The sequence below is a fragment of the Tiliqua scincoides genome, chromosome 16 (assembly GCF_035046505.1).
Source record: "Tiliqua scincoides isolate rTilSci1 chromosome 16, rTilSci1.hap2, whole genome shotgun sequence".
Lineage (NCBI taxonomy): Eukaryota > Metazoa > Chordata > Lepidosauria > Squamata > Scincidae > Tiliqua > Tiliqua scincoides.
This window is the reverse complement of record NC_089836.1, coordinates 6,197,493-6,210,510: the sequence shown is the minus strand read 5'-3', so window position 1 is coordinate 6,210,510 and position 13,018 is coordinate 6,197,493. Positions and strand designations below refer to the sequence as shown.

Genomic DNA, 13,018 nt, shown 5'->3' with positions numbered 1-13,018 from the left:
TCTTCTAGATCAGAGGTGAGGAGAACAGGAAATGAAAGGCTCATTTCTCTGCAGTTCCACATTCTGTGAGATGTTCAGGTCTGACCTGAAAAAGGTAGGATGGACAGATAGGATGTGTAGAGTATGCTAAAGTAAGTAGAAAAGCAAACAGCAACAGCATCTGAAAATGTCCCTGCTCACCCCACCATCTTCCTTTCTTTAGTTTGATGTCCAATAATTTTTCCGACTGGTTTGCTTTTATCACCTGAATTAAATAGGAAGGGAGCACTTTGAGAAGGACATTGAAATTGTAATTAATCTGTGGAACACTTTGCCACGGGACTTGGTGAAGGCATCTGAAGGCCTAGATGCCTTTAAAAGGGGATTGGGCAAACGTCATGGAGGAAAAGTCCATCACAGGTTACAAGCCAATGAGTAGGCAACAGGTATCTTGTGTGCTTCCTGAGGGGTCCGATGGGCCACTGTGAGATACAAGAAGCTGAACTAGATGGGTTCCCTTTGGTCTGATCTTGCAGGGCTCTTCTGATGTTCTTAAAACAAAATACACTAGAAAAGAGAAAATACGTTTCTCCTGTCCCTGTGTGGGTCTGATATCTCCTCCCTTTATTGCAGAGGAGGGGGAAGAAGGCTGACCTATCCCCATCTAGTATATTTGTGATGTGTTTCCCAAAATATTCTTTTTGCAAACTGCTGTTCCCGTAACTGTTGGCAATGGTGTTTGTTTAAACTTGCAAAACCTTGCATAACTCCTCTTTCATTATTAGTCTGTTAACATTTGCAAAAAGTAGCAGTTTTGAAGAGAGCCTCACTTCCTCACGTTAGTTACCCATTCTTCATGATAACGGATTCAGTTATTGAAAAAATATTCCAAAGGGTCAGATGTGTGACAGTGCAACCATATGTATGTCTACTCAGACATAAGTACCACTGTGTCCAATGAGATCTACTCCCAGGTAAGGGTTTATAGAATTGCAGCCTTTAGCCTAGTACACAAGTATAGGATTGTACTGCTAGTCTCTTGCAGCAGAGAAGACACAGATCCTTGTGCAGGGTGACCAGATGTCCTCTTTTTCCAGGGCACATCCTCTTTTTTTTTAGCCTTTTGTCCTGGAACAGGACTTAAATGATCTCCTTTTCCCTGTGAGGAGGCAGTGCATAGCCTTCTTGTAATTAATAAGTTATATGTAATATAGTTTTAAATTTAATGATATAGTGTTTAACCACATGAAATCAATATAGCTGCCTTGAGTGCTCTTTTCTGGAGTGGAAAGGCGGGATATAAATTCTGCAAATAAATAAATATATGCATGTTTTTAGTTTTTATTTTGTCCTGTCCTATATTTTTATTAGATGTTCTACATTTTGGGGTGTTTTGCCCTCTTTTGTGGTTATCACATATGGTCACCCTGTCCTTGTGGCAACTTAAATCTGAGCAAATATATTGTGGCATAAACTTTCAGAAACTAGAGCCACAAAATGCACAAACCAGCAGCAAAAGTGGCCCGCTCAGTATTAATCAGGGAAAAAAACTCTAGAGCACAGGCTCTGGATAAATAAATAGAATAAAGTATATCAAAGTAGGCTCAGAAGGGGCAAAGATCAACCAAACCAAAATAATGCATCACAGCAAATCGCGTCAGCCCTTCCAAAAAAGGAAGGTCTTGCATTCCTTCCAAAAAAAAGTTTGCAAATCACGGCAGTGACAGATGTTCTCTCTGCGCAATATCTTCTGCTGCTTGCACAGTTTAAAGACACACAGAAGATGAAATCGCTGAGCTAAGGTGCTCCAGTTTGGCTGGGGCAGATTTTTCTGACAGGGAAAGTAAACCCTCTGCAGAGATCAGATTAATGTTTAAGTTTTAGATAGACTCTCTAACAAATTATTTTGACAAGGCTTGGTGGGCACAGAATCCCAGAGGCTGGTTTTCCCCTAGCCTCTGATATTCAGATCAATCATGCATCTTTTAGGCATTTGCTTATTTCTGATGTTTAGTGGAAGAAGCTTGTCCCAGGAGCAAACGTAAGTAAAGGGTGGTTGTATCTGTCATTGTGCTAAAGACAGGCAAAATGGGGTGTAATTTGGTGATTAATCTCAACTGAGTTGCAGTGGGTGTATTATGCCATTTCTCCAAGAACCTCTGTGGCTCCCAGTTAGTGTGTCAGTACAAAGCAAAATGTTGGTCTTTATTTTGGATCAATTAGGGTGCTGCTACTCAAAAGACCCTGCAACCTGAGGCATGAACGCTACACATAGGAAGAGTTTCTTAACCCTTCACCCTTAGACCATTTTTCTGCTGAAAATCACCCCCCCCCCCCAGCTACCCAGAACTTCTCTTCATGGGATAAAAAGAGATTGGGGGGGGGGGTTTGAAAAAAGAGTAGGAGGGGAAATTCCCTCTTTCCTTTCCTATTGCAACATCCAAGATGCTGCAAAGTGTCTTGTTCTGCTGAGAACAAAACATTGGGGGAAAACTGCATGGGAGCATTCTGGATAGTTTCAATCTGAGCTCAAGTGCTGTTTGAATCTCATTGTGACATCTCTACATACCTGCTGGACTGGTTTTTTAATCTCTTAATTTAAAATGTTTTTAGGCTGACACGATTGTTTGTGTGATTTATAAGACAAGTTGAGGGTTCCTCTTGCATGCCAAAAGCCAGGTAAGAAGGTAGCAGGTAATTAAACAGGACAAGGTAAGATATATATTGCCAACAGCCAGCCTGTCTAAGATGCAAGCTAGATAAAACAACCACTTCCTCTCTTTTTATTCATCCCCCTCCTGCTTAATCCATTTCTGCCCATGGATGTACACATTTGGCCCTGGTGTGTATATGCAAGCTTGGGCAGAAACGGGGTTAAGTTAGTAGAAGGAAAAAGGCAAATGGTCCTGCAACAACTGACCATCCAGTTTAAAATGATCTTTCTGTAAAGCTTGGAACATAATAGAAAGGGGGGGGGGTGGCAGAAAGTGTGTAGGGTTGTGTATGGAAACAGCAATTTAAAACTGTGGATCAGAATAGCACAAAATGACACTGGAGAGACTCTAATTTTATTTAACATCTCTATGAAGCCTCTGGGGGAGATCATCCAAGGATTTGTAGTCTGGTGATCATCAGCCAGTGCTCCCATGGTCCTGAATAAAGCATTAAAACAAAGTGACCATTTCTTTTTTCTAATGTTTCTCTTACAGGTATGTCATTGCAGCACCCAAATTGCTCCGTGTTGCGGCGTCTGAGAAGGTGGTGATTCAAGCCTACGGATACGAGCAAGAATTTCCAGTGACAATATCTATTAAAAGCTTCCCGGATAAACGGACAACGTATGCTTCTGGCCGCATTCAGCTCTCTCCCTCCAATAAGTTCCAGGGTTCTGTAACTCTAACGGTATGTCATAAAGCATTTCTGGGCTGCAGGCATACTTTATTTCTTAAAGTTAGAGCTGTAATTCTGTGTGCGTTTACTTGGTGGCTTTAGCTGAACACAGCTGAAGTTGCCACTTTGCATTATCAGATACTGCCATCCATTGCCAGGCAGTGCTCTCTTCCACACTCCTCCTTTCCACTCCCTCTTCTTTTCTGAGTCCAGGGAGCAGGAGGAATGGGAGAAGCAAGTGGGTAGGTGGAAGTAAGAGAAGAAGTTTTTCAGCATGGCTGTTGCTGGCAAACCTCTTCTGCCCTGGTTGGACTACATATGCTGTTTCCAATCATTTATATATTTGTATATCTTGGCATTCTTCCATGGTGAAAGATGTAGCCTTACCATTGACTTGTACTGTGGCCTAATACGATCTGTTTTAGTTTCAGTCCCCTTTTTTAATACTCCCGAGCATAGAATTAGCCTTCTGCACTGCCACTGCACAGTGGTGGGTTAATGAATCAGAATCCGTTAGCATATATGTGAAGTTTTGATCCTCCCCCCCGCCGTGCGCATTGCTTTATACTTACTTACACTGAAATACATTTGCCATTTTGCTGCCCGTTCCCCCAGTTGGGAGAGATCCTTCTGCACTTTACCTACTGGAAATCTGGCTGATCATAAGAAAGGTGTGTTTTTTGGTGGTGGCATTTTACATATGACCTGGACTGTGGTTAAGCCTTATGATAAGATTCTGGTTCTCATGTTTGCTGCTGATACACAGCTTTCTTTAAATAGATAATCCTACTGATTGTGATTTGATACACCCAAAAGTCCCATTATAGTATCTCATGCATTAGCATCCAGTACTTCTCCATGTTTGCCTGGGAAGGTTATGTTGCTGTGTCCGATTAGTGAGCTATTTTCCTTCTCCTGTTTCTAGATTCAACCAAATGATTTGTCAAGCAGAAGCCCCACTAATCCAGTCCTGCATGTGTATCTGGAAGCTGTTTCCTCACACTTTACCAGAGAGAAGAAAATCCCCATTGCTTATGAAAATGGATTTCTCTTTATTCAGACCGACAAGCCAATTTACACTCCTGATCAGTCAGGTGAATTCATCCCCATCGTCTTTGTTTGTTGGTATGCACACTGTGTCTCACAATTCTGCATTATCATGACATGTTAAACAAAATACTGTGTTATGATTTGTTGTTGTTGTTTTTTGGCTTGGTAGCTGTCAGCTACCAGCAAGGGAAGACCTGCCTTAATTACTGTCTGGTGGAATTTCACCTGATCAAGCCCCTTACCTGAGAAGCCCTGTGTGGCAACTGCTGCCAAGTTCTGCAGTAGGTGGAAGGGATGCTGCTGGGTTGTCCTGGTGTACTGAGGTTGTCCTGATGAAATATTACGGTATTATCTATTTTATAAATTGTCTTGTATGTGTTAGGGGCTGCTCTGGTGGTCCCTCTGAGAGCAGAAGGATGGGATGAAATTGTTTTAAATGAATAATTTTTTTGGTTTGCCGCATTCAATAGATTAGTTAATCAATTGAAAACATATTAATCAACCAGAAAGGAGTTTAACTGGTCAGCAGATTTTATTTGATTCGGGGACAAATACAGTACTGTCATTTTGGATGAAGGACTTCAGTTGGAAAGTAGTGCTTGGGGTCTTCTTCCTCTCCGTAATACCAGTCAAGATCAGTGTTCCCTCTAAAATGCGTCACTGCACACACCCCCAGCTGAGCTCCATGCAGTATAGAGCTCAGCAACATGGAAATTAGGTGATGATGTCATCAACAAACATCTGGAGGCCTTCAGCATCCTGGATAGATTCTATAAGAACATAAGAGCTCCACTGGATCAGGCCAAAGGCCCATGTTGTCCAGTTTCCTGTATCTCACAGTGACCCACCAGATGCTTCAGGGAACCCATAAGACACTGGCATCCTGTTGCCACTATGCAGAATGTTTGACCATTAGTGTCTGATTTTTTTTTCCCCCCCCCTCTGTTGTATTTATTTCAAATTACTCCTGCAGTAAAGGTTCGGGTTTATTCTTTGAATGAAGAACTGAGGCCAGCTAGAAGATCAGCCACCTTGACGTTTGTGGTGAGTCCATCAGAATTAAATCCAAGCAATACAGAACGGAGACATGGATATTTTGGGGTTGCAGTGCTCAGAAATGAAGTAGGGTTTGGCAATGGATGTGAGCTGCTTTAAGCCACATTGGAGATTGAAAAACGGGGTAAAAAACTTCTAAAGAAACAAAGAACTCTTCCATTTTTTTTCGGCTTCTGATCCAGTGATTAAAATATTCCACTTCTCTCATTTATTTGCATAAGGAATGTTGTAGTGTGTCTTCAATAAGTGATGTGCTTTTTTTCCCCTATAAAGGATCCAGAAGGGGTGGAAGTAGATTTTATAAAAGAAGATGACTTCACCGGAATTGTGTCTTTCCCCGACTTCAAAATTCCTCCGCACCCTAAGTAGGTCTATTACTGTTTTCAGTATCTTCAATTAAGCTGATTAATTGTTTCATGATGAACTGTACTTGTACTAGCAGCGAAAGCAATAGTTGGTCAGATCTTAAAGCTCTTGCATATCCTGAATCCAAGTGGATGACTTTAAATGCAGTCCCTAAGCAATGCATATGTGCGACTGCCATGCATTTTGGAGCCCTGGAAGAGTGGAAAGTCTTGGGCCCAATATTAAAACTCATAAATGGTCTTCACAAGTGCTGTAATAGCAAAAGGTCTCCATAGTTAGAGCACCAGTGCAAAGATGCTGGCATGCCCTGCCCCTTCCACTGCTCCTCTGTAAAACCCCACCCTGTGCACCCCTTTGCTTAGAGTGCTTGTCAGAAGCAACAAACACTGAGCTCAGATGTAATGATTTGGGTCATTGGGCACAATGAAAGGCTTAGAAACTGCAGGGCCCTATTGGAAACTTTTTTTGCAGTGCCCCAGGTTCACAGCCAAAGTCTGTAGAATCTTAGAGATGTTTTATAGACTTTATATCTCTATAGTAGAATGGAAAGCGATCAAAATGTGCACTTGAAAAACACATGTGGGTTAATGGATCTGTCGCAAACTTAGGGGGGTTTGGGGTGCTCAGAGTTCTTGGTTCTCGAATCCTAAAGCCCTCAAGGCCCCTCTGTTCAGTAATACTGCCACCACCCTGTATGTGCCAGTGCCTCAGTCCAGGGACGCTGGGACCCTCTAGGTTTAATTCTATCCCTTGCAGGCACTGAGCTCTTTCTCTAATTAGAGCTTCAGTCCTCAAGTTACTAGAGCTCAATGAGCACTTGGTAGCTTGCTGAATGGCTAGGCAGGATTCTGAACCCTTGTCCCCAAAGATATTTTAGTTTATTAAGTACATAAGGCAGCAAATGCTAGAGACATGAACATCTGGGAAACATATCAGCAATAAAATAATAAAGCTAGCTGGCTATCTGTTAATTAATCCCTATCTCTCACCTCGGTCAGTTACTCTTGTAGATCTTTAAGCTCCAGGGCTACCTATGAAACCAGGTGCCCATGTTGGACAATAGAGCTCCAAGCATGCAGGATGTTGCACCCAAAACTCTGTCCAAGAAGGAACACACACCCTGGGCACTCATTCTTATACTAATAGTACTGAGGTGACTTCATACTATTTAGACTGTCCAATCAGAAACTTTTGAGGACAGAACCTTCTTAAAGTTGGCTTGGTTGCTAGCCCCTCATAGTTCTTTACCCCTCCCAACCGGAGAGCCACAGCTGCACTCCATCACGCTTGATCAGGTGCCTCTCTGTCTACTAAGGTGCTAAACATTCCAATGGGTTGTAATTCTTATCTGTCCTTTCTGGTCAGCAAAAGACAACAATCTTTTTGTTTGTTTACTCACGTTCTTGCAGCTAGGAACTGCTAGCAACCTCTCAGTTACACTGTCTTAGTGTGGATCAGGCTTCTGCTGCCAACCTAGGCCTAACATGTACATATTTATGACAGGATCTATGTGCATGTCAATAGAAATTGACTAGATTACCCAATAGTAGATTACCCTAGCGTGAAGTCCTTTAAGGTGGGAAGCTGAACTGGAAGCAATTGGTCCAATTGGCTTAAAGTTGGCTCTGACTGGGTGTCATGTTTATCTAACTGGCTTAACAAGGATCAGGTCTGGAAATGCTAGATTTGTAAAAGAGTAGAAACTGTGTTCCCCCTTTGCCCTCTAGAGGGTGGTGGACGTTCACTGAATTGGGCTGTTTGAAAAAAGAGAGATGGTGACAGTTCTGTTTTTGAAAAGCTTGTTCCTGCCTACACTCACCTTGCACTGTTTCTGTGGAATGCTTCAAACCTGTCCAAAAATGTTTCACCTGTCTGCATGTGAAAGCATCTATGCACATTGTTTCTGAAATAATTTTCTGAAACAATATCTGAAAATTTAATTTTTTCTAACACTTTGCAGATGCTCAGATATTTCAGAAATACCGTGCAAATTCAATTTCATGTCTGGGAAGGTGATCTTTCTAATTGTTCCTTCAGGGTTCTGGTACCAAAATGTTTCAGGCGTTAAATCTGAGAACTGGCACCATGTATCAGGATATAGATGTGATATGTTGGGAATTATGACCCAGTGAGGTGTATTGGGTGACGGGGGACTTACAGCACAATGCTATATGCATGTCTACTGAGAAGTAAGCCCCGTTATGTTCCATGGGGCTTACTCCCAGGAAAGTGTGTGTAGGATTGCACCCATGTGGTTCTGTTGCCTTAGTCACCCATGTGGTTCTGTTGGGCAACTTTGTAGTGTCCCCACCCTCACCATCCATTTTAAAAATGTTATCCATTATTTTTCCCATAGATTTGGTGTTTGGAAAATTAAAGCTAATTATCAGAAGGACTTCACAACATCAGCTGAAGCAAAATTTCAAGTTAAAGAATATGGTAAAGTGGATGTTTCCTGGAATTCTAATACTTATGCATATTTTAATACTTATGGTCAAACTCCTAGACCAACAGTTTCAAAACTTACTGTGATCATGGCACCCTTCCGTTGTGGCAGCCTCTTCTTCCCAGCTCTCCTGGGTGTGGCCATCTTGGATCTTGAAAGATATGTGATCCAAGGTGGCAGTGCCCAGGAGAGGCAGGAAGATGATGATGCTGGGAACCTCCTGTGATGCCCCTGTGAGTTTGCTATAGCATTCTCCAGGCACTGTGGCACACAGTTTGGGAACCACTGCACTAGATCAATACTGTGAATATTACACAACCAACAGACTAAGGGTCCAATCCTATCCAACGTCATAGTGCTGATGCAGCCACAACACAGCCCCAAGGAAAGGGAACAAGTGTTACTTTACCTGTAGGAGGCCTTTGTGATTGCCCCTCCACTGTAAGGTACAATGCATGCCCTTTTGGCACGGCTGTATCAGCACTGGAAAGTTGGATAGGATTTGGCCCTGAGTCTATGCTTTTCAACCGGTGTTACTAGTACAATTAGTGGTGTGCCACAGTGTGGAGGGTGGTATTTGGCCTCACTACTGTGATGGCTACAAGGCCTTTCCTGGCCTCCCTGAAAGTAGAGATTGCTGGGACAGTAGGGACCCCAATGACCATGATGTAGATGTGTAGCTGCCCAGTGTTTCAGAAGAGGCACAGTTTGGGAAAGGAGAGTGCAGGGTGAAGCAGGGATAGGAATGTAAGGAAAGTTCTGCTGGCTCGGGCCGAAAGGGGCTCACTTAACCAAACACTTGTTTTTCACATTGGCCCACCAGCTGCCTCCCAAGCAGGAGGGAAAGCCAGACTTCTCCCTTGGGGGGCAGGGAGAGGCGGCAATGGAAAAAAACTCTCAATTGCTTTAGGGACAATTGTAGGGCAATAAATGCTTGCCGTTTGCTCAGATGCCCACTCTTCTGTTAATGGTGGTTCTTGGAAAGTGCAGAAATTAAGCAGATGGAAACCATTTCTCCAAACTGACCAGTTCCAGGCAGGAGATGTTTAACTTGCTTATTAGGAAGGCCCAAGGGCCGGGCTGATGAGGACCTTGAGTGGCCACCTTAGCACTGAACTATCTGGAGAAATGAGTGCCTCTTTTTTCTGTTTGTAATTCAGTGTACTGAGCGGAACTTTCTGCTTCTGACCTTTCAGCCATGCCAACCTTTTCTGTCACTATCGAGCCAGAAAAGAACTTCATCAGCGCTCATCAATTTGAGAGATTCAGGATCACTATCAGAGCCAGGTAAGGCTGGTCTGCCAAACGCTTTTCCTTCTTCTTGGATTTGAAAAGTATGGAGGAGAAGAGAGGAGTGGAACCTTCTGCATGCAAAGTGTGTGCTCGCCTGCTGAACTGAAACCCCTCCCAAGCTCCCACTTCTCTAAGGCTGTCCTGTTTGCTCCAGTGAGTGGTTCCCAGAAGATGCTGGGGGCAAAGCTATAGCTCAGTATAAGATCCCCTTCCCTGCATGCAGAAGGTCCCAGGTTCAACGTCTGGCATCTCCAGGTAGGGCTGGGAAAGACCTTTCTCTGTCTGGAGAGCTGCCCCCAGTCAGTGCCAGTTACTATGGACAGTGCTGACCTGGGTGGCCCAAGAGCCTGAGTCAGTATTTGGTAGCTTCCTATGCCTGCACCTATCTGAAACAAATCAGCTTCCATTGCATGTTTGTCTTGTCATCATCCATGTAGCAGAGACAATAACCAAGTTTAGTTACAGGCTGGACTTTTTTGTTTCTGTTTTTAAAGTTACTTTTATAACAAGAGAGTGACCAGCGCAACTGTCTATGTGAGCTTTGGGATTGTTCAAGGCACTGAGAGGACCATGATGCCGAGAGCCCTGCAGCAAATTGAGGTCAGTTTTGGATGGCAGATGGGAACATGGGCCTTCAATTCCTGCTGAAGCCTCAGGTGGATTAGGTCTGGCTCCAGGTTGGCCCTGACAGTTACACTGTTCCAGCATTTCCATATTAAACTAGTATTATCAGGGGCATAAGAAAACAAACTTCTGGACTGGAACTTAGCATACAGTGCCTCATCCAGGGAGCAGCTTGAAGAGTCAGGCCATAACAGTAGGTGCTTAGTTATTATTTTCTACACACAGTTGTAAGTTGTTCCTTAGTTTAGCAGGGCCATTTATTTGTTTGCATTGCAGACAGAGATTCGGGAGTAGCTTACCGTTTGGGTCTTGTGGTGGTGGGGAGAATGTGTTCACACCTGTGGCTGGCCAAACCCGAGAATCTGCTTTGCTGCCTAGTAAGTAGAGCTCATGGGATGCTCTCTGGTCTGCTGTTGGCAAGCAGCAGGGCCAGCCTTAGAGCAATTTGGCTGATTCAGTGCTTTGGAGGGACCCACCACTGCTCCAGCATAGAGTTATCCCTGCCAAGACACAGTGAGTGGAGCACTTTGTCAGCCTGCCCACCCACCCCTACGTCCATTTGGCCCAAAATGGGCCTCCCTGAATCATTTTGCATTACACTAATCAGATCTGTGCCAGTGACCCCTGCTAATTGGATAAGAGGCACTTTTTCCAGTGGGTGCTCCTTTTTTTAGCAGGGGGAGAGTAACTGGCCCACCTCACCCCAGCACTGTCTGTTCTAGTGGCTGTCTGCTGGTATTCATTTTGTATTTTTTTAGATTGTGAGCCCTTTTGGGACAGGGAGCCATTTAGTTATTAGATTTTTCTCTGTAAACCGCTTTGTGAACTTTTAGTTGAAAAGCGGTATATAAATACTGTTAATAATAATAATAATCTGTGCCAGTGAAATTGCCCCTTGAGTAATCCCTTTGGGTGCCCTGTTGGGGGGCTGCAGCTCAACATGGTGTAAGGCAAAATAAATCCCCTCACTCAATGTTTTGCAGCAGCCACCTCCTATCCTGTGCTTGGATACAGAATGGGCCAGTTTGCCTGCCTATTCCAGGATACTCAAGGCAGCTTATCTAATTCCCAAATAGAAGATGATCAACACTAATAAATGTTAAATAATACTTGGCACTTGTATGGTGCTTTTTAATGCTTCATATGTAGCATTATCCGGGGGGGGGGGTCTGTTCCAGGACCCCTAAGGATGCTAAATTCCACTGATAATGAAATCTGTGACTGGAGGGCCTCAGAGGACCGCCTGGATGAGACTGGAAGTTTCTTCTGGTCATGTCTGGGAGATGTTCTGAGATGCAGGAAGGCTGTGTGAGGTCTCCCCACGCCTTGGAACACCTTTGAGAGTGAACTGGAATTACCTTCCCGTCACATCCGGGAAGTCCCCCCAGCCGCAGACTGGTCATCCACAGATACTGAAATCCATGGATGCCGAGCCCACAGGTATAGAGGGCCCACTGTATTATTTTGATGTGGCTCCTACAATAAACCTGTATTATTATAATGAAGTATTATTATCCACATACTGCAATTGGGGAAGACTGAGGCCCCAAGGCCTCAGGGGAGAGGGAGCAGCTTGCCCAAGCCCACCTAGTAAGTGCATAGCAGAGGCAAGATTCAAACCAGAGGAGTCCTGATCCACAGCTCAGTTGCTTAGCCACTGCATTACACCAGCTCTCAATAGCAGCAAGTCAAATAACTGTTTTGCAACCTAACAAGCCACTTCAATGCCTGTTACTTGAATTTGAACAGAGTTAGTCTGCTGACCTCCAGTCAGTCCCTCCCTCGAGTGGGTGAGAGCATAGCTCTCTGAAAAGCCTCCCTGCTCTTTCTGTTTCTGGGAACTCGACTTGAAATACTTGCTATTAACTTGGTCAGGTGCCAGTATATTTTCCAGGCAAGGAAACATTGGTGTTCTTAGGAGTTTTCATTCTTCATCGCAGCTAGAAACGAGTAGTGCATAGTTGCTGGGATCTGTAATTCGTGAAATATCTGCCAACTATTTTTGGTTGCCTTTTCAGAACTCAAAAGCATTCCTCTGCAAAACTAGGTCAACGAATGAAAGGTGTGAGTGTGTGCAATGCCCTGTTCTTAAACGATGAATCAGTTCATCAATGAACACCCTGGCCCTATAGATTGGTGTTGCCACGATGGCCTAAAACAGCTGCAGTGATGACATTGGGAATGCACTGATGTCATTCAGGGGTCAAACCCCGGCTTCTGTGTTGCTTTAGGACCTGCAATCCCCTTGTTAAAAATAACCACTGCACTTACTTCTATTGCTGTTGTGTTTAATACTAATTTAGGGTCCAACCCTATCCAACTTTCCAGCACTAATGTAACTGCAATGCAACCTCAAGGTAAGGGGGGAGGATTTTAAAAATATTAACATGCAGCCCCAAGGAAGGTGGCAAATGTTACCTTGCCTTGAGGAGGCCTCTGTGGCTACCCCCTCACAGTAGGGTGTAATGCACACCCCATTGGCACAGCTGCATCAGCACTGGAGAGTTGGATAGGATTGAGTCTTGGGTGTGCTTGACCATTAAGAGGCCATACTGATGTATTTAGCCTGATTGTCTCACATGCCAGGGATGGTTATCTTGAACAGTCCTTCTGTGTGTGGTGCAGTGATTTGTTTTGTCTCGTTCTCAATTGTTAGATGCAAGATGGAGTTGCCGACTGTACTTTTAACAGCAAATTTGCCACAGCTGAAATAGGCTATGATGATCTCCATCAGCTTGATGGCACCTCTCTTTATATTGCCGCTTCAGTGCTGGAGTCTACAGGTAAAATCTGCTCACGTGCACACTTTAGCCC

At 43.9% G+C, this 13,018-nt stretch overlaps 1 protein-coding gene across 1 annotated transcript in view; it reads left to right on the top strand.

Annotated features, from left to right (window-relative positions):
* Positions 1-13,018, top strand: part of C5 (complement C5) — a 41,957-nt gene that overhangs the window by 2,284 nt on the left and 26,655 nt on the right. The window contains exons 2-9 of the mRNA XM_066610886.1: positions 3,189-3,381; positions 4,295-4,463; positions 5,393-5,463; positions 5,749-5,840; positions 8,198-8,280; positions 9,484-9,574; positions 10,075-10,180; positions 12,861-12,987. Coding sequence (XP_066466983.1) covers positions 3,189-3,381; positions 4,295-4,463; positions 5,393-5,463; positions 5,749-5,840; positions 8,198-8,280; positions 9,484-9,574; positions 10,075-10,180; positions 12,861-12,987 — 932 coding nt within the window. The remainder of the gene's footprint in view (positions 1-3,188; positions 3,382-4,294; positions 4,464-5,392; positions 5,464-5,748; positions 5,841-8,197; positions 8,281-9,483; positions 9,575-10,074; positions 10,181-12,860; positions 12,988-13,018) is intronic.